At 42.6% G+C, this 25,474-nt stretch overlaps 1 protein-coding gene across 2 annotated transcripts in view; it reads right to left on the reverse strand.

Annotated features, from left to right (window-relative positions):
* Nucleotides 1-7,407: 7,407 nt before the first annotated feature.
* INSC (INSC spindle orientation adaptor protein) overlaps nucleotides 7,408-25,474 on the reverse strand; it is a 1,274,962-nt gene continuing 1,256,895 nt past the window's right edge. For both annotated transcript variants that reach the window (XM_085648109.1, XM_085648108.1), the window contains exons 12-14: nucleotides 17,476-17,631; nucleotides 10,075-10,151; nucleotides 7,408-7,662 (exon numbers count right to left, since the gene is read on the reverse strand). In XM_085648109.1, the coding sequence (XP_085504235.1) occupies nucleotides 7,534-7,662; nucleotides 10,075-10,151; nucleotides 17,476-17,631 (362 nt within the window). In that variant the 3' untranslated portion in view covers nucleotides 7,408-7,533. The remainder of the gene's footprint in view (nucleotides 7,663-10,074; nucleotides 10,152-17,475; nucleotides 17,632-25,474) is intronic.

Raw genomic sequence — 25,474 nt, forward strand, 5'->3', positions numbered from 1 at the left:
AGAATGGCTAGCTTTTAATCACCAAATCAAATCTTAAACGTTTTTGGGCAACCATAATAGACATTGCTGAAGCTCTGGCACTCACCTAAAACATGGACTGCATAAACTATGTCAGGTAAGTGTACAGACTTTTGCAGAACTTTCCTAATTGGAGGAATGTATAAATGCACAGTTCTATATGTGTCCCTAGGTTATTTGAATTCATTTTATGAATTTCCAACATATGCATGGCTATAGAACGTGTATATGCTCCATTGTAGCTCCAAACACCCAATGAGGAAGGAAACATTATGCAATAAACAAAATGGGCCAAATATGCTACAAAACTATTTTGCTAAGCATTACCATATGTTTCACTCAGTCAGTTAAGAATTGTATAACATATCTAGTTGCAAGTCAGGGTTAATTAGAAATAGACAGGCCCATGATAATATTCGATTAGCTGTGAATGGGATTGATGTAGCAGAGTGGGCCGAGATCACCACCCTCCTTCTCTCACTTGAGGTGGAAAAGGCTTTTGATTGTGTGGACTGGTTACTCCTCTGGGCAGTCCACTTGAAAATTAGCCTAGGTTCTGTATGACTACCCATCTGCAGGCTAGCTTCAACACTACGACCTCACGTATCAAAGTCAATGATGCTCCTCGCCTCTGATACACCTCGGTAGGGGCACTAGACAGCATTGTCCTCTGTCCCCATTAATTTTTGCCCTTATGATGTAGCCTTTGATTCATCATCTTGAAACTAACTCTGCGATTCGAGGGCTCAAGGTTGAGGGAGAAACTTACAAACTAGCATTGTTTGCTGATGATGCATTATTTTTTTTACATGTCCAGACACAACTCTTCCAGCACTGTTAGATGAGCTAAAACAATATGAGGAGGTGTCAGGCTTCTGCATCAACTGCACAAAGTCTATGGATCTGAGGGTAGTAGACCCTGCTCACAAGACTCAAAACTGCTCTCCTCTTTCTGCATTACCTGGAAGGTCATCTCCCTAGAGGTTTCCCTGACTAATTCGATTCACACGCTAAATGACTAACGTGCTTCTGGTGCTGGAGGCATTCTTAAAGGACCTCTACTGCTGGAGCAGGTTGGGGATATCATGGCTGGGCCACAACCATGTGATGGAAATTAATAACCTCCTCCGCCTGCTTTATGTGACTTACACCATACCCCTGTACATCCCCTGCACCATGGTTGCTCTCACTCAAAAACAGCTCTTGCAATTTGTGTGGCAGAAGTCCACTCCCAGACTATCATAAGCAATACTGTACAAAAGAACAGCAGACGGAGGGTTGGGATTCTTCAATATAGAACACTACATTCGTGCCATCCCCTTTCAATGAAATACAATTTGTGCAATTTTATATTGCGTCTTATTACCCGTGAGGGTATCCAGGCGTTGACAATGGGCATGGGGAGATTAACTGATTTGCCCATTATCACAGGATGTTAAGCCGACGCCAGACTCTAACCTGGATACTGGGCTCCCAACTCGGCCGCTCTGGCCCCGTGCTACATCCTCTCTCTGATTGGCACCACCTAGCCCACACCTGTTAAAACAGGGGTGCTCCATTCACCCTCTACAGCACATCCTGTCGCTGAGACCCAAGACCGCTTCCCACCTCCCCACACCCCATTGTATACTACAGTGACCCTCCTTCGCCATTGGGATTAAATTAACCACTGTCAGAAAGCCAGCACATACTCCTTCCCCTCAACCTCATCATACAAACCTGGAATTTGTGCCAGGGATACTGGATACTCACTTTGTGGACATGGGAGGTAGAGTGCCTTTTGGGAGATTTGTACTAAGATGGCGTTGTGTTAGACAGGCAGTCATGCATTCATTACTTCCACCTGACTACTGCGAAAGAGTTCCCCCTCACTGAGCTCCTCCAATAGATGAATGCTCTGTTAGTGAAAAGCTATTGGTAGAAGAGCCAAATCTTCTTTAGGACAGTCCTACTCCCAGTGGTCCACCTGGAGGGGCATCACTCATCTGTATGCAGCATTGGGTGGCCTTTGCCAGCCTCTATGACACTCCTATGAGTTGCGGTGGGCATAGGATTAAGGGATCTGTATCTTTGATGAGATTTGGTAGTTGCTCTAGTCATCAGAAACCAAGACTTCTATTTGTCTCCAACATAAAGCTATTGCCTTTAGGATCATTAAGAGATGGTACTTTATGCTGGTTTGACTCCACACTATGGTGGGGACCTCAGACCTCTCTTGTAGAGGATGTGAGGCCAGGGGCACTTACTTACACATTTGGTGGCAGTGCGTACATGCAACATGCTTTTGGTCACAGGTTCTGCTCTTGATCCATCGGATTTGTTCAGTGTCCCCGCCGATGGACCCCTTGGTGCTCCTGCTGGGGGAGAACTTAATCTACCCCTACACCACCCCAAGGGGCAAGCTGCTCAACTACTTCCTTCTGGCTGCAAGACTGACCATAGCCCACACTTTTGGGAAACCCTTGTCCATGGGCCTTCCTCTGTGATGGACATAAGTGTGGCATATCTTTGCCATGGAACATGTGGCCATAATAGTCAGAGACAAAATGTATAAGTTTGAACTAATCTTGCTGCTTTTTAAGATCTATGTTAATAGGGATAGGGCAGAGGTGCACCTGTCTGCCGTAATGCCTGACATATTACAGCGAACCAGCCTAGGATGACTTTTTTTAACAGACAGCGGATCTTCGGTGGAAGGGGGGGAATCAGGCTTTGGAAGGCACTACCGATATTGGGACTCTAGGTGTTGAGGACCTGCTTCCTTGAAGTCCTTGGGTAGAGTTTCAATGCCGTTACCAAGGACCATTGTATGTTGCATTAACCACTGATGGACCGATATTTGGAAACTTCTCCTTATGTCCTTGTACTGCTTAACTTTGGTGCTGTGCTGGGATTGCCCTGGAACTTCCTTCCTTACCTTATTAAAAATGTTCAATAAAGATATGTTTAAAAAAAAATGTAAAACGTGATGAAAAAGTGTGCATTGGAAGATCTGCCAAAGCCAGCATTTTGGCCTCTTAGTATCCTTTATCTTATGAGCCACATTTATGCGCTATCATTTATTGAGAGGCATATGGTGACGAAGAATGATCAGGAACATTGTGTTCTCAGGGGATTTCAGTACATTTTCAGTTAAGGCGTTTGTGTACTCCATAATTCCTTTTTATTATGGGAATGAAAAATGTATGCAAGTAACACAATTGACCATTTGTGGTGCTCATGCAAAGAGTTGTTAGATTTCCATGTGATTTGTCTACAACTGGCACAAAATGCAAGTATGTCATTTATAAATTTGGAGAGAAACATGTCTGACATCCACACCCAATAGGGCTGCCATTCTGGTCACATTCTATCTTGTGGCATTTTTAAATCTTCACATGACAAATATTTTATTAACAAGAATACTGAAATGTAGAATGATATCACTTTCCAAGGTAAGGGTTCACTTTAGCATGATTTACAAAGTCATACTTAAGGGAAAGCTAGTAGAAAATATAAACAATATTTATTAAAATGATCCGCCAAGTGCATACAATAGGACATAGAAGAGTGACCTTCTCCATCACTTGTAACTTAGTCATTTCCCTTGTTTGGGGGGCCGAGAGGGGGGGGCATTTTCTGTATTAGTACCCTTTATGAAATGGTAGAGCTCGTTCAGACAGTCCGAATGCTTAGAATACTGATTCTAACTTTCGTAGAGGGCCAACGTTTAGTGAGAGCGTGAACCAGGAACTCAGAGCAAACTGGACAATTTGTCTGTTGGTTGGCTTGTGTTGGGTGAGGTTAGGGTGGCATTGACAGTTGTTGATTGCACTTTCCTCATTATGAGTCTCACTTTAGGCTCACCCTTAAGTACGGGGTGAGCAGTTAACACTGGTCCACACCTCAGACAACCGCAAGTAACTGCTGGGTATTCACTACTTTTCAAACAATCTATCAGCATGTCTTTCTAATCTATTAGTCATGCAAATTTATTGACACAGTTCTTTTCTAGAGATGCTTTTATTGTATGAGGTTACAGGTATAGACATTTTCTAAATCACTGTTTCCCATTCATTTCCATAACATTTTGCATTAGTTTAAATACTTGGTTTGACATTTTAGCCACATATTTTTACATTTTTACAAAGCGTAGGGATACAAAAACATAACCAATGACAAATTGACCACATTTTCGATCACCTGTTGCAAAAATAACACCAAAGTACAGTTTTTAAACTCATCCTGTTTTGAAGATTCAAAAGATATCACTGATTCAGAGAGATTTACATTTTTGAAGGGAAATTAGTTACATGAATACTAAACAAAAATGGTACAAAGTGTCATCCATCTTAAATCAACAAAAATTAAAAGTTGGTCTGGGTTGTTTTAATAAAAGTGTGAATATCAACAAAACGGATTTAAACATTATGAGTCAAGTAACAAATAACAGATTAATACAAATCAGGTATTCCACATATCAGAAATGCTGTTAAATATAATGGCTCGTAATTTTTGCTATTTGTTCCCTCCCCTGCACATTTTAAATAGCTGAACTAAATAAGGTTATTGGTTGGCACAAGGAATGGAAAAGTCTCTTTCAAACCGTAAAGAACTTTCAAAGAAGATATAAATCTGTACTTTGCTAAGAATCAATGCCAAAAGTTTCTACCTCACTCCAATTATAGTGTTACCGTCAATATAAAATTAATATATGAGAAACCAGTTTATTTACATTTTATAAAGATCAACTTCGTGTGGACTGCAAATGCCACTTGATTCAAGACAGTATATTTATAAAATATTAAAAATAAATGCATGTGAAATGGTTGCATAAATGTCATGTTGTTTTATGCGACAGTGCCCTAACAAAAGTTGGATGAAAGTCAGATAATGAAATATTATTTTTATATTCAAATTATTATTGAAATCTTTTTTCATACAAAACTTATATTAATACACACACTTTTGACACAGAAGCAAAACACAGAATAAATAAATCTTTCCACTGAGGAATTTGGCCACAGAAATACAGTATTACTTTTTAAAATGCATCTAACTTTAAAAAATGGTTTCTGCGAAGGACAAGCAGCTGTCTGAAATGATTGAAATTAAGACATTAGAATCCCCTAAGAGGTGTCATAATGTAGGCATTGTAAAGGCTAGGACAACCAAGAGTGATAACTCTGTGGGACTTCTCCGACATTTGCAATGCCGATTGCACCTAGATGTAATTCTAAACGTACACCTAAATAGGTACGAGTGAGCAGGGCCGGCTTTAGGGCGGTGCGACCGGTGCCACCGCACCGGGTGCTCTGCTGTGGGCGCCGTGTTTGAAAGTTAAGTATGCTTTTGAAGCACCTGCTGCAGCGTTTCTTTCCCCGGCAATTACCAGGCCTCACATAAATGTCAAGATAACTCGTGTGATTAATTATCTTCCTGGAGAGAGATCAGCATTTTGTATAGTTGAGGTTTTGACTTAGGTGAAGTTAGTGCAGAGGGTTAATATGCCTGCTGCTAAGAACGTGTAATAAGTAGATTACAGAGTGCGTATGATGTATACAGATCAGCAGGTTACTGCTTTCAAAAGAGACATCCTTTTGTTACTTGCAATTTAGAACTTAAAGTCCTAATATAGAATAGTGAGTTATTAACTTTCATCTTTGAACTACATACACACTGCAAAGTATACATTATTAGAACATTGATTAATGTTGCAAAAAGGGTTAATTTGGCTAGAAATCAATTCTTATTATTAAAGAAAACTCCCAACTATGCTGTTTCTTTTTCGACTCTGAGTTTGTGCTTCTCCACACCTCTTAAACTATACTGCCTACCAGTATGGATGACATGTGACTCCTACACTTTTAGTCCTTTGGCTTATGTAACATTTCCTATACACTGACTTACACAGGTATGATTGATTGTGTCTGTGTAATGTGTGTGTGATGCAAAGTGCTTGGACACCCTACACTGGTATGAGTGGCGCTATATAACTAATTCAATGCATCTGAGAGAGTGTGGTTATGGAGACTTGGTCTCTGTTAAAGGGTGCTAGTGAGAGAATCCGTGGTGGATGTGGTCATTGGGGGAGCGCCAACAAACATTGTTGCACAGGGCGCCATCAGCACTAAGGATGGCCCTGCGAGTGAGTGGTGGATTCAGAATTGGGGAGTGTCTTAAAAATACCCATTTTGACAGGTAAAAAAAGGGAAGTGTTTTCATGTTCATCAGCTGAAGGTAAAAAGAGGATAAACGTCCAAATGCACAGTCTCATCATTCCTATACATGCAGATAATTTATGGTGCTAGTGCCAGCCGCGGCCCGTGCAGGTAAGATCGGTGGGACGGGTTGGGGGGGGGAAACTAACAGACCAGGCCAAGTGAAAATTATTTATTTATTTAATTTTCCCTTGTGGTTGTCTGTCGAATCCCCCCCAACCCAGCCCCACCGCTCTTACTTGTACGGGCAATGGCTGGTCATGTAAAGGGCTTCTGGACACATTCCTGAACATCTATGAAATTTAGTAGAATTTCATGAGATAAGCCCGAGGGCTTTGAAAACTTTTAAAATGCAAAAACAGTATGCCAATAATACATATAAGCCTAGGACTATATGCTGTTACACATTTATGTGCTCTGTGGCTTATGCTCATTGAATCATTCTAAGAGAATTTTCGGCCTCTTTATGAACATTGTAGAGCATAAACATCGGCAAATACCAGCTAATGTTTTGAAAAAATGCACTTCTCAATTGTTTGAAGCAGTTTTTGAGAGGGCAAGATGGCCACGTTGATAAGAATCTCATGGTTGTGTGCGCGTAACCTGTCATTAATATGACTTGTTGAATGTGAACCAGTAGCAAATGCGATGAAGAACTGCAACAATATTTAGTCTCTGAGCTTAGATGCATACACTTTATAATATTTAAATAAATATATGATTATATGAAACACATTGTTCCATACAAAAATATATCATTGTACATGTACATGCAAATATAATCTAATTAGTTGCACATTGAGTGATGCATGTCCTTAACGCGTGCAATAGGATGCCAACATCAAGATAAGGAGAAAACAGCTCTATATACAGTTGGCAACGTGTTAGACACAGAATTCATGCCTTGAAAAGTTTATTGCCAAACACCTATTGTTTCTAATATGATATTCTGCACATGGGTTTCTGGGGATGCAATTTAGATTTGATGGCCTCTTAATGTCATGAATTAGCAATAGATGCTGTCTGAAAAGCAACAGTAGATGTGAGAAAGAAAGGAATGTCAGCAAGTCAGATATATTCTAAAAAACATTATTAAACATTTTAAAATTGCCATTCCTCTTCTTAGACTGCCATTGCTTTGCAAAACTCTCATAAATTGGCTTTTTTGGGATCTGTTCCTTCTTTTTTTCTTTGTATAATGAGCAATAAATGCTACCATAAACAGCATTTTGCAAAGCAGAGTTGCGTATTGGTTTCCCATGTACCTGAATGGCAGGTATTTCAAAACGATACACCTACAAATAAGTGTAAGTCTTTAAACAAAGCTCTCTTCCATGTTTGTGCAAAGTAAGAAAGAATCAACGAGTCTGGGCTTCACTAGCTGCTCCAAATCCGTATCCTCAAGCGCCTCTGGGTCCATGATTGCAAGCCTCCTCAGAGCGGCCTATAGGAAACCATATGTTAGCATTGACAAATACATAAAATAATGTAAAGTGGAACATCGTTTCAATAATAGAAATATGCAATCATTGATAAACCATGAGCATTTATATCAGACTTTATGGTTTAGGTTGTTTAGGGCCATGATCACTGGCCAGTTGACTGTAGAAGAAGCTATACGTACCACATGCATGTTAGTTCCCGCCAGGTTTGTGCCTTAATGTGAATTAGGCTACAACAGCCATTCCTAAGCAGGCTGCTTCATCTAAGACTGTCAGTGCTGGGCCCACTATAAACTAGGCCTGGGAAAATGTTTGGTTACACCGACAATCTTCTCTTAACTTCTGGCATTTCGTGTTAAATGTGAGAAATGGGGTTATTAGTTTGAGAGGCAAGCAGCTCTACCAACTCGATAAAACCAAAAGCCACTGTGGCTATGTCACAATAGAATCCCTGCTTAACCCCTGGGAGAGTAGAAAAAATGGGAAAATATCTGAAATGTAATTGTATTTATACAGAACTTATTACCGAGGCATCAACGAGGTTTTTGGGGAATTGCATGCTACCCTGGAACCCAAAGGTGAATTAGTAGGGGGAAATATAATTTTTTCTTGGGAGTGGTAGACATGTGAGCCTGTTAGTTGGATCAATATGATAGGATGGATTATTTGGGAGATCAGAATAGTAAAAGTTCCTGTCAGAGATCCTGTTAGCTGGATGAATAGGATAAAAGATGGATAGAGAAGGAAAGAGAATCAATAGAAGAGTAAATGGCTTAATGAACAGTAAAGTGAATGGGTGGATAAATAGGTAGTAGGCTGATTAGTAAGTTCATGGTTGGCATGCAGCCAGTCATGCACCCACTCAGCCATCCACAATCACCCAGTTTCACTCACATGCATATCTCCCACATTTGGTGAGCCGACAGTCCTTTGAATACTACACCAACACACCTACACACTGTTGTGCCCATCAATAATCAAGCACTTGCTAGACATTGTTTATTCGGGTCACTTTTTAGACTCTTAGATGAATGTGCTACAATCACCGCTTGTGAGCAGGAGGGCAACCAGAAGAGGCCCAATATACTGCGATTTACCAGTACCCTGCACAGCATCTGGCGATAACTGAGATAATCCAATCAACACCTTTAGGAGTTTTAACATTTTAGGTTGTGCTCCTAGATAATCAATGATAAAGCATTCGAAAGAATTGTACACTTGAGTGCCAGCTTTTACATCTCTTGCCAAGCCTGTCATTCTGGGGCCATTTCACTGGTCTAACTTTATCCTTTAAGCTTATTTATAAATTAGGGAATCTTAGTACATCCACCATTAGACAACAGGAATGTGAAGATGTCCCCAATGACCACTGAAGGACTTTTAGTAATGCTCTATGCTTTGGGAAATAAGCTGCACCAAAGCTCCCAGTCACGGTGCTAAGTATGTTGGCTGATAGACTTATGCAGCTCCTCACTACCTTATCTTCCTGCCTGATGCATGGTTAAGTCGTGAAGAAGACGTGCTGCCATCCGTCCACACTGTGGGACCCTTAGCAGAGAACAGGAGGATCTTGAAGGAGCAATGAAGTGACTGGCGCAGGCAGTGTGTCATGGGCCCTAATACAACAATGGAATTGGCTCAGTGGCTGCTGTTTGATTTGTATAATACAAGCAGTAATCTGGGTTCAGTGGGCCCCTCAGGCCTTCAAGACCCGGTGCCACTACACTTACTACACCAAAGAAAGCTACGCCCCTGCTCAGAAAGCACAGAGGAGTTGGTCTTTTCACTAGGATGATTAAGAATGTGTGTTTAGCTCTTACTGCCATGTTGGAAATCAGCATAATGGCCTATCTGTTGAAGGATTGTCAACATACAAGAAAAGCAAATAGGCTTTGTGACACTTCAATATCAGCCAAAGACGTGATCTCACACTGAATCTATTTACTCTCTTTAAATCGTGTGTTGCAAATTTGAAATGTTTCTAACCTAATAAATAATGCTTGGCTTAGGTGTGGATAAAAAATTGTTATTGCTTCAAGAAAGTAAATCGCATGCAGCAAGGCCGGGAAGCCCATACATTTTGAATAAATGTATGAATGATGTATTGTAATTTATAGCATAATTTGTGACATCTTTGGTTTCCTTATCCTTTGTATGTTTGTTCGTCGCAATTAGAGCGTTAACAACTGAAAACGTTAATCTGGAATAACAGACAGACAATGCAACAGCACTTGTTCACTATCATTATACACACACTCGAAGCACCTGTGTGCTGTATACCGTTTTTCACTGTAGGAAGAAAATTAATCTTGTTTTTACCTCAAAGTTTCTGTCACTTCTTCATATCGAAGAATTTTGCAATTAAATATTGGTGATATATAGTAGCAACGCCTATGATGCTGTCGTGAACTTACCAATGAGGCAACTAGCACAGAGTCGCTATTATTTCTCTCTGGGGGTGATCTACAGAGTTCGATTAGACGAGGAATACCTGAAAGTTAAAAAAAAAAAAAATCGGTTTGGTTTGTAGAGTACCACTTTTAAGGTTATTTATAAAACGTATAAATGCACAAATTGCTCCTGCAAAGTTAATACACGTGGTAGGTTCTTTTCAAGCTCTGGAATTCATTGGTTTCTAGGGCTCTTGCGTTCTCAGGTACTAAGCATAACTTTTGTCAAATATATTATATTGGTCTGCAGGAAAATTGTAACTGAAGGGACACCTTGCGTACAAAAATAATGCAAGAAATGGGAGGTAGGGTGGTTTAAGTGGAAAATGTTCAGTGGCTATTGCATAGATCTGGTCACAGTTTCTGTGAGATATTTTCAGCCAAGCAAAGATCATGCTAAAAAGGATAACGCAGGGGAAGAAGCAACAATTATTCAAAGTACACTAAGACAAAGAATCTTGAATTACACAGTAGTTCAGTCCTGTGAACACAATTTAACCCAGACCTATTCATGATGCCATTTGTGTCTGCGCAGGGGCAGAGAAGGAACCCGTGAATATGTTTTTGCAGACATTGTGTTGTCTCAGAAAGCTTACAATCGCTTAATAAGGGCCAGATGTCTCAATCATTTTTTTGGTCGCAAGCAGTCTAAATCAGTATTTTGCAACCACAATTTTTTTTTTGCAATTTACATATCCTATTAGTAGTCGGTACACGTTTGCAGACTCCTAAAATAGGATGGTGACCCCATACTGATTTGGCTATTGGAATGGGCGTGTCTTAGGCATCCATCCCAAATACCAAATTGGTAAGACATTTACTAATGTTTTAACATCAAAATACAGCCAAAACATTGAACAATTACTAATTTCTAAGTTGAGATGGTAAGTTATTAGCAGAATGGAAGGTATTCCCTTTGGACAATTTCCCCTTTGTGAATATAAAAAAAAAAGTTGGTTGTAAAGAAGGCAGTGGTCTACAGGACCACTAATAATTCTACAAAAAAGAAAACTTTGGGGCGTATTCTTAAGGATCTATTGCCGAGATATCGGCACTTTAGCGCAGCCAAAGCCGCGCTAAATGTATCGCCCCATTCACAAGCTGTTGCAAACAGCCCATATCACCAGTTTCCCGGCGATAGCATCCTCAAAAAACATCGCCATGGATGAGACCGGCAACTATTGCTAATGAGATGCAGAGTAGGCGTTCCCAAGCAAAAGCCGCGACAACACCACACCTCAACATTCTCAACGACCAGCCAGATCGGAGATAAGATCACAAAACATGCGATAAGGCGCATTAGCAGCAGGAAATTAACACCTGCTCTGACCTGGTGCAAAGCCGAACGACAGCCTGTAGCATAAAAGGAGCCCAGCTCAGAGCCACACCTGAAGAACAACAGATGTCATGGAGCTACTCATCATGCAGCTCGGAGCCCCAACAGGGCCACAACACCCACCGCCACCATCCCCAGGACCTCCACCCCCCCCCTGGACCCTCACCGCCCCCCCTAGACCACCACAAAGGTAGCGTAGACAAAGAAAGCGGACATTCACAGGCTTAACAACAGACTATGTCATTGCCCACTACAGGCTCAAAAGGACAACCATTCTCCGCATCCTGAACATCATTGCCCACAGGCTGACGGTACCAACACAGCGGACAACCAACATCCCTCTGCAGGCAAAGCTGCTGTCTGTGCTGCACCTGTTGACCTCTGGGACCTTCCAACCATCAACTGCTAGAGTCGGAGGGGTCACAGACATCCCTATCCAAGTTCCTCAAACCTGTCCTGGATGCCATCCTCAGCTTGGTACACCAGTACCTATACATTCCCCACACTGCGCAGGAACAGCTGGAGACCAAGCAAGGCTTCTACGCCATAGCTGGATTACCGCACGTGTTGGGGGCAATTGACTACACACATGTCCTACTTGCGCCCCCTGCTGACACTGCATACATTTACTGCAACAGAAAGGACTCACATTCCATCAATGTTCAGGCAATAGTGGACCACCGGGGACTGTTCACCAATGTCGTCACCAACTACCCAGGCAGTGTGCATGACTCATACATCTTTCGACAGTCCATCATCAACCGGCGCTTCCAGGATGGCACCTACGGAAATGCAGTGCTTGTTGGTAAGTACCAAATGGAGACACCACACACATAAACTCCACAATCATGCAACTCACCAACTCTGGCAATACACATGTTACAAACCCACATACAACATGCCAAACAACATGCCCACCCACCAGACACGACATCACAACTTACTGTGACAACATGGGCTAGCCATGTACATTAGCCACCAACGGCATGGCACATCAGCCACACACCAGTGGAATGTGGAGGTTGGTGGCAACCAGACATGTGCGAAGGAGACAAGTGACTCATGAATGAGAATTCACAGATTGCCAAGTGTGGCGTGGATGTGCTGGACAGACTGCAGTATGCAGACCACAGACATATCCATGTCGACATATAATGCTGGTGTTGTTAGTGTTGTGGACAGTGGACGTAAACATGTCACCCCAGCCAGTGGGGAAGATCACGGAAATGTAGCTTGTTACGTCCCCCCTGTAAGTGTGTGCAGAGTGGGCTTACCTGGCATACGCCAGACTAGCGTAGGGGTGTGAATAAAAAGCACGTAGTCCTGGGCGTGGTTTTCTTCCAGAATGGCCAACATGTCTGCCAGGGTGGCGCCTCTCACCCCACCACGAGGCCGACGCCGTGTGCAGCGGTGCCTGCGATCCTGTGCGCCAGCCGCAGTCCGGGCCGCTGCTCCCTGAACCAGTCTCGTCCACCCCTGCACATCCAGGCCTCACTGCTCACCTGCTGACACCGGCATGTCTGCAAGAGTGCCCACCACGTGTCTGTGCTAGCTCCAAGCCAGAGGCCCGTGACCTTGGCAGCCTCCCCAGACCATCGCAGCCTCCGCGAGCAAGGCCCGCATTACTCCTTTCCCATTGACGCACTCCATCGGCATACACAGCGGACAAGCAGGTTACACATTTGGAACTGAGCCTTGATTACACGATGGCAGAGTACATGTTCATGGCATCGTTTAAATCCCTATATTCCCTTCGATGTGGTGCCGCCAACTCTGTGCATAGCACTCAAACCACACGTGCCTGTGGGCCCTTGCGGACTACTGCCTTAGGCCTACACACCCATCCAGCAGGCCTCAGACAAATCCAATCCAGTCTGTCCCAGGCAGGACACGGCATCGTCCCAGGGTGCACACCCACTCTGCTCTGGTGCCTCCACCTCCGTCAACCAGGAATCTTCTCCATATGCCATTCCAACGCCATGTGTTAGAGATCCTGGAAGAGCTGGCTGCACAGCGGTTGCCCCACGCTGACTGCTGCCTCCGGCACACACTGTGGTCGAGTAGGACACACAATTGGAACTGAGTCTTGATTCGTTCATTGCAGAGTTTATATAATTGTACAGGCCTCATCGCAGACTGCATCCCCTTCCAGCTCTGGTGCCACTGACTCTGTGCCACGGGAGTCATGGGCACTCTCCTGTTGAACATTGCTGGTGTCTGACTCTATGGCCTTAGGGTTGTCTTCATCATCATGTAGATGATACTGACATGGTGGGAAAAAGGAGACTGTAGCATTCATTTTCTCTATAATGTCTGTTTCTGCTTGCTTCTGCCCTCTGCATCTTGCCCTGGATGGACACCTTCCACTGTCCCCGTAACACTCCGCGACATTCTCCTTGGACATCAACGAGGACCCGCTCAGCTCTCGTGGCCCTATCTCAGTGCACCACAAGTCACCCTTATGGGTGCGCCTGTGCCGGCCACAGTGCTTCTGGGGCCACTAACTCCTTGCAGCTAAAGTCATGCACGCTTGCTGTTTGTACTTTGAACTTCTGATTGTCTGATCACTGTTGTAGTAGTTGCCAGCACCAACCAACCCCTGAGGGGTTGCTTACACTACCCAAAACCCATCCAGCACAGGTGTCACTGGACGTTTGACCCTGGCAATAAAAGGTGCCGGGCGCACGTGCCCGTAGCCAGTTCCACAAATTATCTCATTCTGTCCGTGTGGTCATTATGTATGCATGAGGGCCCCGGGCCATACCACATCACATTGTGCTGTGTACAGCGTGCGCAACCTTGTCACCTCAGGCAGTTCTGTAGACCTGGAACATGTGGCTGTGTCAGACCCCCCTGTGGGCGTAAGTGAGTGGACTGGTGCACGGCAGTACAGCATAGGGGTGTGGTCATTCAACACGTGGCTTTGATCATGGTTGTGTTTAGGCCTTGACAAAGAGGTAACTGATGTGTGTGTCTATGGTGTGGTGTCTGTGCCACCAGTCACGCATTGTGCAATGTTGTTATGTAGCATGCCCATGGAGTGCGGCCTCGGCCGAGGTACATGAGGGTGAGCAAGCCTTCCCGGGGTCCGGGATCATACATGCCAACTGTTCTGTATGTCGCTATTTCCGCAGCATAAGCCAAAGGTCTACACTCAACCGCAGGGCGAGTTCAGCCAGGCATGTACTCTACATCTGTGTCCGCCCAGTCCTTGCCATCGGCCTACACACACGTGGCTGCCCACCTTCAGCACACAACATCACTGTGTCATTGTCAGGCTTGTGGTCATGCGCAGATGGGCATGACAATGGTGTGCCATAGGGGTGCAAGTGATGCAACCGCGCTGCGCCCACTAGTGAATAGGCTCAGGGGGAGGGAGGAGCAGCAGTGAGGCTAAGTACTACACATTGATGCCACTCATTTTCAACAAGCAGTACATGTCATACAAGAATCACAAAGTCACACATATCTCACACCAATGAACCAGTGAGCCTGCCAACATATAATGCAGAACCAACTGTTGACTTATGTCTCTCTGCACTGTCTCAGGTGACCAGGGATATGCACTCTGCGCTTGGATGATGACACCTCTCTGAGCCCCAAACACACAGCCCCAGAGGCAGTACATTGCGGCCCACAAACAAACCAGGGGCATTGTGAAATGCACATTTGGTGTGTTGAAGTCACGTTTCAGGTGCCTGGATGTCACAGGTGGAAGGCTCCGGTACAGCCCAGATATCGTGTGCAAGATGATCATTGCATAGTGTGTGTTGCACAACATATGTGTACATAGCAAGGCACCATGGATACCAGTTTCAAAGGCACCAGACGATGATGATGAAGGTGAGGCAGGTGGACCACATCCCACTGCAGCCACAGCAGGAACAGCCCGCAGGACATCATCATTGCAAATTTCTTCAGATGAGCATGTCACATTGTGACTGTCCGTGGCAATCATGGGAGAGTACAGAATAACTGCATGTGCAAATAAAGGCATTCCAAAATTACATTCACTAAGTGCATGTCACTCATCTGTACAGGCACACATTACTCAGACAAGTGTGAGTACGACATGTGTTGATAACGGTTTTATGATGTGTTCATGGATGGTGGGTGTGTCACCTCTGTGCAGAGAGGCTGTTTGGGGTGTCACGTATTCGAACTGCCAGTCCTGTGTGTCACAGTTAGTAGGGTATCCCACTCTTCAGCGTTTCTCATGTGTCCAAGGTCATTCCATTTTGTCTGCCTTTGTGGCCTACAGGTGACAACAGGGCTCCTTTTGGGTTCAGTTATGTACCACCATGAAGCAGGGATGCCCCCTGTGACTCAAGGCCCACGACATGGGCATCATGTACGTAAGCGGGAGTCACTGCTCCTACATTTGTCTGCGCTGTCATAATTGATTGATCATGGCAATGACACGTCTGTGTGCAGGAGGGGTTGCTTGTCCCTCTGCAATGTGAAGGGGAGATGCGGTTTCACTGTGTGTTCCATGCATGTATCTGCATTGGCACTGTTTACATGCAGACTGCATGTCAATGTACATTGTGACTGTGAGGAGATGCCTATGTGATGCGGGGCAATGGTCATTTGTTCTACATCACAGATGTGGGGTTGTGCTCGTACATTGTCATCTCACCGTTTTTGTACTCTGCTTTTATGGTGCATTTTCCTGCATGACGCGTGGGAATTGCAGGCCTGTTGCTGGTTTTCGCATCGCTATTGGCCTCATCGCAGCTTTTTTTGCATTTGTGTTTTGCACTTTTGCGGCGTCACGCTGACTTTATCACGGGCATTTGACAAGTTATCGTGAGACTATCGCATGGTGCCGCCGGCTTGGGAATACCACGTTACCACGGTGTCATTTTCCGGCGATAGACTGCGATGTGAAGAGTTGCATTAAGCTAAATTTGCGATGGTTATCACACGTTCTTGAGAATATCCCCCTTTATTTTTTAAACTTAGCCCTGTCCCTGACCCTTTTAGGAAAACATGGTTGCATTAAAAAAACAATATTGAAAGGCAACCACAGACATGTGACCACCATCCTTGTAATGGCACATATCTGACTCAACTGCAATTCACAATACGCCTAGGTGTGGGCAGTAAACTATGCTCTGCTGGCATTCATGGTGTTGTGCCCACTCCGTACTCTGCTTGGAGTCAGGAGTGTGGCAAAACCTCTGCCAATTGTTGTGTGGTGGAGTTTTTTTCGCTGACCAGCATTAAGTTGGAGGGTGCAAGTTGGAAAAAGTGTGCACTAGACTGCCTCCCAGAAAGATTTCTCAACCGGGTAGTAGCGGCAGGTCGCTACCACTTGTGTTGAGAAAGATGCCGCTCATGTTGCGAAGGTTGCTGCTCGAGTAGAAAATCTACTTGAGCAGCAGAAAGAAGCAGCGCCCCCTGGCACACCAAGTGGTGCAGTTCATTCTGACTTTACAGCACGGGAGAAGCTCCCGCCACTAAAAATCAGCACAAGCATTGCGACAGACCAGAATGTTTAGGTAACCCTGCAGAATTTCATAGATGTGAAAATCCACAGAATAAAACGCCACGAGTTCCACTCACCCCTACTTAAACCCACCTTGACCGAAATTTTTATGATCCAAGTAATTCATGCATCTGTCCCAGTTGTAGTCAGAACTGTTCTGAAACACAGTGGTTGTTTCCAGCTATGTTGAACAGAATTTACGTCCTAAATTACTGTTTTACCAAGTTAGTGTATGCATTATATACAGACATTAGTTGGAAATTGGGCACACTGCTCCCTTCAGTGCCAATGCCTAGGTGCAGAAAAGGATATGATACTGTCCTAAGAGTAAAGACAATTTTTCCTTTTAGAATTTGCAGGTTAAGAACACATTTCAAATGATGGAAGTATAAAACTACACCATGTGCCATATGTGTGGGAGATCACAGTTGTGCAGGATGTAATAAATAAACATATCTACAAGACAAAATGATTACACATAGGATAAGATAAAATGCATTCTGTAATAAATAGATTTTTCACTACTCTATAATCTTACATCTGAGTGTAATGGCTGCATGTGCTACTTGTGGATCTCGACTTAGCCGTGCAATAGTCACTGCTGCTTTCTGTTGAACTCTTTCACAGGCAGATACTTCTGCAACACTGCCAGATGATGACTTCTCAAACAGCATGTCAATCAAAACCTGGACACCTTAAATGTAAACGAAAAAATGAATTACAAATAGTTTTACTCATTTATAATGCATAAATGTGTCAATCATGCTGGTGTTGTTTTGAGCAGAGTAAGTAAAATTCATACGAAACTGCAATTTGTTTTACCAAATACAAATTAATTTGGAGTGGCACAAATTTCCTTTAATTCATATGCCCATTGATTTGGTATTGCAGAAAATATTTCAAGGACAAAATTAAGTGTGGGAAAAGTCTAAGGTCTTAGCTTGTTTTTGGGCATTGCAAATAACTCAAGTGTGTAACCTCAGGTTCTGTACCTAAAAATCAGGATTGAAATTATTAACTTTGTCCAAATATCCAAGCTCCGGGACCATCCTTGGTTCAAAGAACATTTCTCTATCATTTTTAAGATAGATGAAACTATGAATGTGGACCTATATTACCCCTTTTATGTCTGGCATTAGCCATGACCTCATGAATTAACTAAAATCAGATATATGATATACAATCTTACAGGGGCTTTCAGTCAGCCCCTTCATCCATGGGCCAATTTTTGTGTGGTTCACATTTTTCTACTGCCACTACAGCTTACAGCATAAAGAAATGGGTTAGTCTGCTTCAGCCACTGGCTTACTTTACTAAGACTGTTGACATTCTGCTCTTTCACAAGGAGTACATTCGGACACTAATGGCCTGATTACGAGTAAAGATACTATTTATCACACCACATAACTAGCAATACCCTGGGGTACGTTATTTAGCGGGTGCGATAAATAGCTCCTATAACGAGTTTTTGGGGAATTCGGTGTTGAACACATCACAATCAGGTTTGACCTGCCAAACTTAAATGAAGGTTGAGGTATTTAATGCATTTGATATGTTAAACACCTTCCAACTTTTATTCGTATCCATGTGCAAACAGCGGGTTTCACACGGGTCAGAATACACTGACCCATTCCCAATCAGGCCCAAAGTAGTTTCCTTAAGTGCCAAGGACTTCTATGGCGTACCTGTGGTTTTAAGACCAAAATAAAGTTTAGGTTTTAAGATTTTCTTTTTTAAATTGTCAACCTCCTCTAACAGAGTTTTACAAAAAAGACAAGGGTGGCAGCTAGACCTATTGACTTTGACAAGTTGTGTTCACTTGTACTATCGAAACGTAGGCAGACCGCTTCTTATCATACAGTATCTCCAAAGATAACAGCATACTTAAAAATTTCATTCTCCCAATCAGCAAGCCATTTTCTATGTTATATATGGATATACTTAGTATTACTGTATTTTTTATTTTGATTTAATGCCTTGTTGACTATCAACAGAAAGTGCTATTAATATCGCCAATTGATCATAACTCACTACTATTTCCATTTTATCTACAAGTTACTTCATTTTCTACTCCTTTTAATTTTCGAGTGAAACGTTGATTTTAATTCTGTAAGTACTCTGACACATAGGGTCAAGTACACACAATATTAAACTGCAAACAAGTAAATATGAATACAGCGTGTGATGGGACATACAGATGTACATGCTTATTCCTTATAAATTTCTATTAAACACACCATTCTTTTAGTTTATAGCCAAGAAAAAAAAATTGAAAGCTCACTGTAATGTGGCGGAATATTCCTTCTCACCTAGTCATACATATCTGTATTACAAATGATTCACCATGAAATTGAAAAATTATGGGAAAGAGATGGTAAACCTACTTCCTGACTATTTTTACCAATGCACACTGTGGACTAGAATTTCAAATTACAGTTGGAAAATGATAAATGTGCGACCTTTGCTTTAAGAGTACTTAGTTTTCAGATCCCCTCAATTTCTGATTTCTGTTAAAAGCAAAACTCTATCTTGTTTGTGACTAATATTATGGTAAGTGCAGAGAGGATACTGCTTTAATTACTTCTCAGAAATTTGTATAGCTCCGGTGGCTACTGTTCTAAATTAAATGACCTAAGCTGTTATTCAGCTAGCCTTTACCATGAAGAGCTATGGCTTGGATAGCAGGCAAAGGGGCCCTTAAGTCTTTATAGAATATCTAAGGTTGTAATGTATTTAAAAAAAAGAGTAAAGAATGGGTTTCTTTGATAGGCAACATAAAGTTTGTTTTATGTAGACACCATTTAAAGTCAGAACTAGAATGAGGAAGAATGGTGCTTTAAGTGATCAACACTAATGATTAATAAACAGCTTTCAACTGTTTCTTAGCGATCTGAATAATAATGTCTGCTTTCAGAATTTTTTTATATGAAACATATATTTTTGCAAAGAAAGAATGACAATAGAATAAGAAAGTTGTTCTCCAAAGTCCATGGTACTATTCATTCAGTGAACAAGAGTAAATAATTCCCATACTCTTAAGTATTTTCTCAAGCAATATTGTATTTTTCTTTAATCTTGTACAACTATTACCTAATGTAGCATTCGATTGAATAGCATTTGGCATGAAATCAATATATTATTTAATACAATTTCTAAAACAGATAAGTACCAAGATTAGGAAAATTCACATGAATTGCAACAATTTTTCATTTTACAAATGTATTTAAAATGCATGCTTCTGTAGAAATAGACACCATTCATAAATCACTGAAATATATGCTATGAAAAGTCAGTATGATTATTTCCACTCACCTATAGCACGAGCCACTGGGAATGCGAGTTTCCCCTGAAGTGGTGCTCTGACTCTGTCAAATATCTGGGTATCCACATTCACTTGGAAACCGCCCAAATCCTTCGACTAAACTACGGTCAAGCCCAGATTGAAAGATGGGCACTCTTGCCTATATCCATGGCTGGACGAGTCACAATTCTCAAAATTGTAGTCCTACCCAAATTCTTATACCTTTTTAACAACATTCCTATCTCCCTCACAAACGGGTTCTTCTTACACTTGCGCAAACTCCTTATTCGTCTGATATGGGGAGGCAAACAGGCACGAGTCTGCTGGCAAATCATTACCTTACCGTACGAAAGAGGAGGCTTCGGTGTGCCTGACTTCCAACTGTACTACCTAGTTGCACATTGTTGCTTTGCACATGCGTGGTACCATCCAGATGCGCGGATATCTTATCTTCGTCCAGAGGCAGATTTTGTTCTCTCGGATCGGCTCTCTGCTGTGCTACTTAAGGGAATTCCACGTGACCCTGCAGCCATACAAACTGTATCCACCACTAGCTGGGCCTGGGAGAAACTCCGTCGGCTCATCGCGCCTCCCATTCTGTTTTCCCCTGCCTTGCCTGTCGCCAACGCCCGATGGGTTCCTATTACTGGCAAGAGACTGATACAGCGTACACTCACCAAATTCGACATCACAACGTTCAGGGATTTATATCCTGAAGGACACATTTTTTCCCAAACAGAAAATGCCAGATTCCAGACAGCCAAATTTATGGACAGCTTTGTTCTGAGCCGCATACGATCTGCACTGCGCACTGCTTTACCTTACTTTCCCCTTGAGCCGGAACCCTTCCCCTGCCTCACACTCGTCATTTAAAACCCCACTGGGGCATATCTCATTTCCAAATTGTATAAATACTGCGCAACTGTACGTCCCATCCGTGATGATAAGATATGAGCGGATTGGGAATCTGATCTCGGGCACGCCATCAGAGACACACAGTGGGCTAAATGTTGTGCAGTGACATGAAAAGTTTCATTGAACAGTAAACACAAGCTACTACACTACAAGTTCCTGAGGTAAACCTATTTCACCCCGGCTAGGGCGCATCGCCTAGACCCCACTAGACCACACACTTGTCGCAAATGCAATGCCCCACATGCCGATTTTGCCCACCTCACTTGGACATGCCCCAAGATTCGCACATATTGGGAGGAAGTACACAGCACTTTAGGCACCATTACAAAATTGACCGTTAACCCCATTCCAGAAGTCGCTCTACTGGGATACACTGTAAATTTCCCCAAACATCTCAGGAAATTTGTGGCACTCAACCTGCTGTTCCTCCTATGGGGTCGCAAAACTGCCCTTCATCTGAAAACCTGGCTGCGCAGCCTAGCCTATTGCAACACGCATAGCGAGGTACATGCTGAGCTCATGCCGGGGTTCTCACGGCCTAAAGACATCTGGGGCCCGTACAGGCTATATATAAATGGCCTACTACAAGATGCCAACTCACAGCCGCACAACAGCATAGACCCAGAAGGTGTGGGATAAGCCACTAGCACTAACATATATTTGCTCAATGTCACGGGTCCCACCTTGCACAAGCAGCCTTGTTTATTGCTACACAAGACTACTTGCACCTGTTGATTTATGGCGATGATAGGCTTCGGAAAAATACTGCCATTATACATTCCATACTAGTGGGGAAAAAACCTAGAAGAATGTTTTGTTACTGTAATACGATACCATCCAGAGAGTTTGTACGTATATATGTCACACTGATTCTAAGATTCTTATGTGATAAGCAACTTCTATATACCTTATTTGATTATGTACGATCATCATGCCTTGATTTGTAAATCGTTATCAGATGTCTGCACTAATCTCTCTATTGCCAAAAAGATAAATAAAGTAAAAAAAAAAAGTCAGTATGATTAATAATTAGATGTGCCCAGACTGAAAACTAGCCATTCAGCTATGAGTTTATTATAAATTAATGGAATACTGTTAGATCTGGGGGTCTCTAATTGGCAGAGGTAAGTACCTTTGTCCAAGTAGGGACCCTTACTTCTAGTCAGGGTAAGGGGGTACACACTCTTGATAACCCCTGCTCATCCCCTTGGTAGCTTGGCACGAGCAGACAGGCTTATCCCCAAGGCAATGTGTGAAGTATTTGCACTAACACGCACAGCAACACAGTAAAACACCACACAGGTTGTTTATAAAAATATTAATCACATTATCTAACTTCAGGCAAGATCCAAAAGTGTCCAAAAACCAACATACATAAATAAAGTTGTTATATAGCCAAAGAGTGTCTTCTAGCGTCTTTTATGTCTATTAAATCAGTTCAGGTATTGTCAAGGCTCTTTGGTGAAGATATAGTCCCAACAGAGGGGACTCAGCAGTTCCGTTTTTAAATGAGGCACGGATGTCCTGTCCCCGCAGGTAAAAAGCTGCCCTCTGTACCACCCACAGGACTCGGATCTTTAATATGACCCCTGCTGCCTCTTTCTCCGGCCTACGTAGTGCCATACTTCCCCATCTAGTGCCATACTTCCCCATCTAAGTAAGTATAACCAAATTACAAGTCTCTTTTGAATGTACTGACATCTCCCATGCCCATATGTATTAAGGATATTCGGTCTCTTTTACAGAAAGAAAATGTATTATTAGCAAAGCCAATACCTAGTTGAACTGTCAGTAAACTGTCCACACAGGCACTGCAGTGGCAAGCCTGAGACAGGTTTGAAAAGCTACTTCTGTGGATGGCACAATCAGTGCTGTAATCCACTCAGTATAATTTAACTTACAGGCCCTGGGTATATGGCATGCCACTTTACAAGGGACTTACAAGTAAATTAAATATGTCGATCAGGTATACATCAATTACACACTGATTAGCAGTGGTAAAGTGCTCAGAGTCCTAAGGCCAACAAATGATACAGTAAAACGTGGAGGTAAAAATCAAAATGTTAAGGATGCCTGGTCTAACACCAAGTGATGAGCCAACAATCTCCTGGAAGAGGCAGACAGATAAATGCCAAATTATTTAGTGTATATGAAGTCACTGGGCATATCAGGTAGGCAAATACATATTTGCTGGAGCAGATACTCATGTTTTTTTGGAGAGTCAAAACATGGCAGTTTTTTGACTTGTTCTAGCAGAGAGAAGCATCAACACCAGAATCTACAGTAAATTGGCCAGTTGCAGATGTTGAGAATCTCTTAGAGACAGAAACAAAATTAAAACCTCACAGCTAAACGTCACTAAGAATGCCAGTAGAGGAATCTTGTGTACCATTAATTAATAGACTACCCCCCAGAAGTAGAAAGAACTAGAAAATGATTGTCTTAAATATTACCAGAAACCACAAGGTTTTATTTTCCAATATCATAAACTTAATCATTGACTGACATACTAATGTAATAAATGTTGCTTATAAAAATATATTTCCACTTTCTGTATATTTTCTGGTATTACATGCAATGGGGCAATATTTAGAAGGCTATGTTTAGGAAATGATGTTTATGTCCGACAATATTCAGGCAGTGATCTTCTGTTACCACACTGCCATAAACGGTCAATAATGAATTGGGTTCATTTACTCAATAATCTCCCTTGTCAACCTAACCAGAGAAGTTGCAGTGGGTAATGCAGGCAAACTCATGTGATAAGGTTTTAAGACTGGAACCTTACTACAAACTGGAGTGCCAATATATATATGCACCACAAGAAGTGCCTGAGGTTTGGCACTTACATGGCACTTTCTATGACTTTTCCATTTGCTGATTGAAGTGATGCAATTAGTGCATTTGCCCCAATGCACATACTTCCCCATCTAACGGCAGTATAACAAAATCACAAGTCTCTATTGAATGTCCCAACATCTCCAATTCCCATATGTATTAGGGATATTCTGTCTCTTCTATGGAAAGAAAATGTATTAATGGCAAAACCAATACAATACCCTAAAGGAGAAGAACAGCAGGTAACATCTGTGTTGGCTTGCTAGCAAACTGAAGTAATTTAGAGGGAAGCCAGAATTAACTAACCACTTGCTTTCTGGTGGTTGAAGTCTGAACTTTACATGTTTTTTTGCTGGACATTTATGAACTTGGGTGGAAAAAGCCCCTGCAAATTTGAAGTAGAATGATAATGCCCACACCTACTATTTACCCATACCCAAGACAGGTAGTTACTGAAGAATACTGGTGATGTTGAATATCAACTATTTGTGGGGCAAGAAAAACTGTGAATCATAATGAGCTTAAAGTGTGTGTTGTAGTGCATTTACACACGTCACTCTTGTTAACTATTTTGTGACAAGCACACACCTTTGCTTTACTCCTGAAATTAAATTGTATGTGTTTCTTTTTCTGCCAAGTATGATCTATGTTGTTGCTTGCTTTGAAAAAGAAGGGAGCCCAATTACTATTGGTCAGGGACCTTGGGTAATTTACTAGTTTCAAACACAATGATCCCTAAACAGAAGATTAAACAAACAATGAATATAGACTCAATCAGTGCTATATTTGAAGCTGTCCAGCCGGACAGATACTTTAGTATTCAATTAGTTTCCAAACAATGAACAAAAGACATTTGAAGTGGGACACAAGCCTGCATCCAACTCAGCAAAATAAGACGAACAAAGTGTAACAGTAAAGGCTCAGGCAGAGTAAGTTGTTCGTATGTAGCACATCCTGATGTTACAAACAAAATATAGTGGGACATCATTATACAGGTGGGATATTTAGTTAAGAAGTGTATATGGTGGTGTCAGGAACATGGCGACCGCAGTGTAAACGGCCGCGGGCTCGCTCCTCCGGGCTTTGAATGGCTGCTGGAGACCGAGGCTCGGAAAAGCAACCGCAACCTGTCTGAAACCCAGTATTTTCCTCGTTTTGATATTTCCTTTACATACCCTCAAACAGCGGTGATTTTGTGTTATTTTCCCATATCTAGACATGCGAAGGGACTCGCTACTACCGGCGCGTAATGACGAGGCAGCGGTTGACGCTGTAGCCTTCCTAGGCTTCCCAGGTTGCGACGGCGAGGGTGGAGCAGCCGTAGGGAAGCCGCACTGGAGGTGGGGAATCGCCGCAAGTGAGTGGAGACGCAGCAAGCTTTTTTCCTTGCTGCAACGCTACACGAGAGGAAGAGTGTGTAGCCTGGTGGACATTGGCCCAGTTCCTGAGCAGGTAGGGGGACCCAGTCTTGGCGGGCTGCCTC

Source organism: Triturus cristatus, chromosome 3_2 (assembly GCF_964204655.1).
Source record: "Triturus cristatus chromosome 3_2, aTriCri1.1, whole genome shotgun sequence".
Taxonomy (NCBI): Eukaryota; Metazoa; Chordata; class Amphibia; order Caudata; family Salamandridae; genus Triturus; species Triturus cristatus.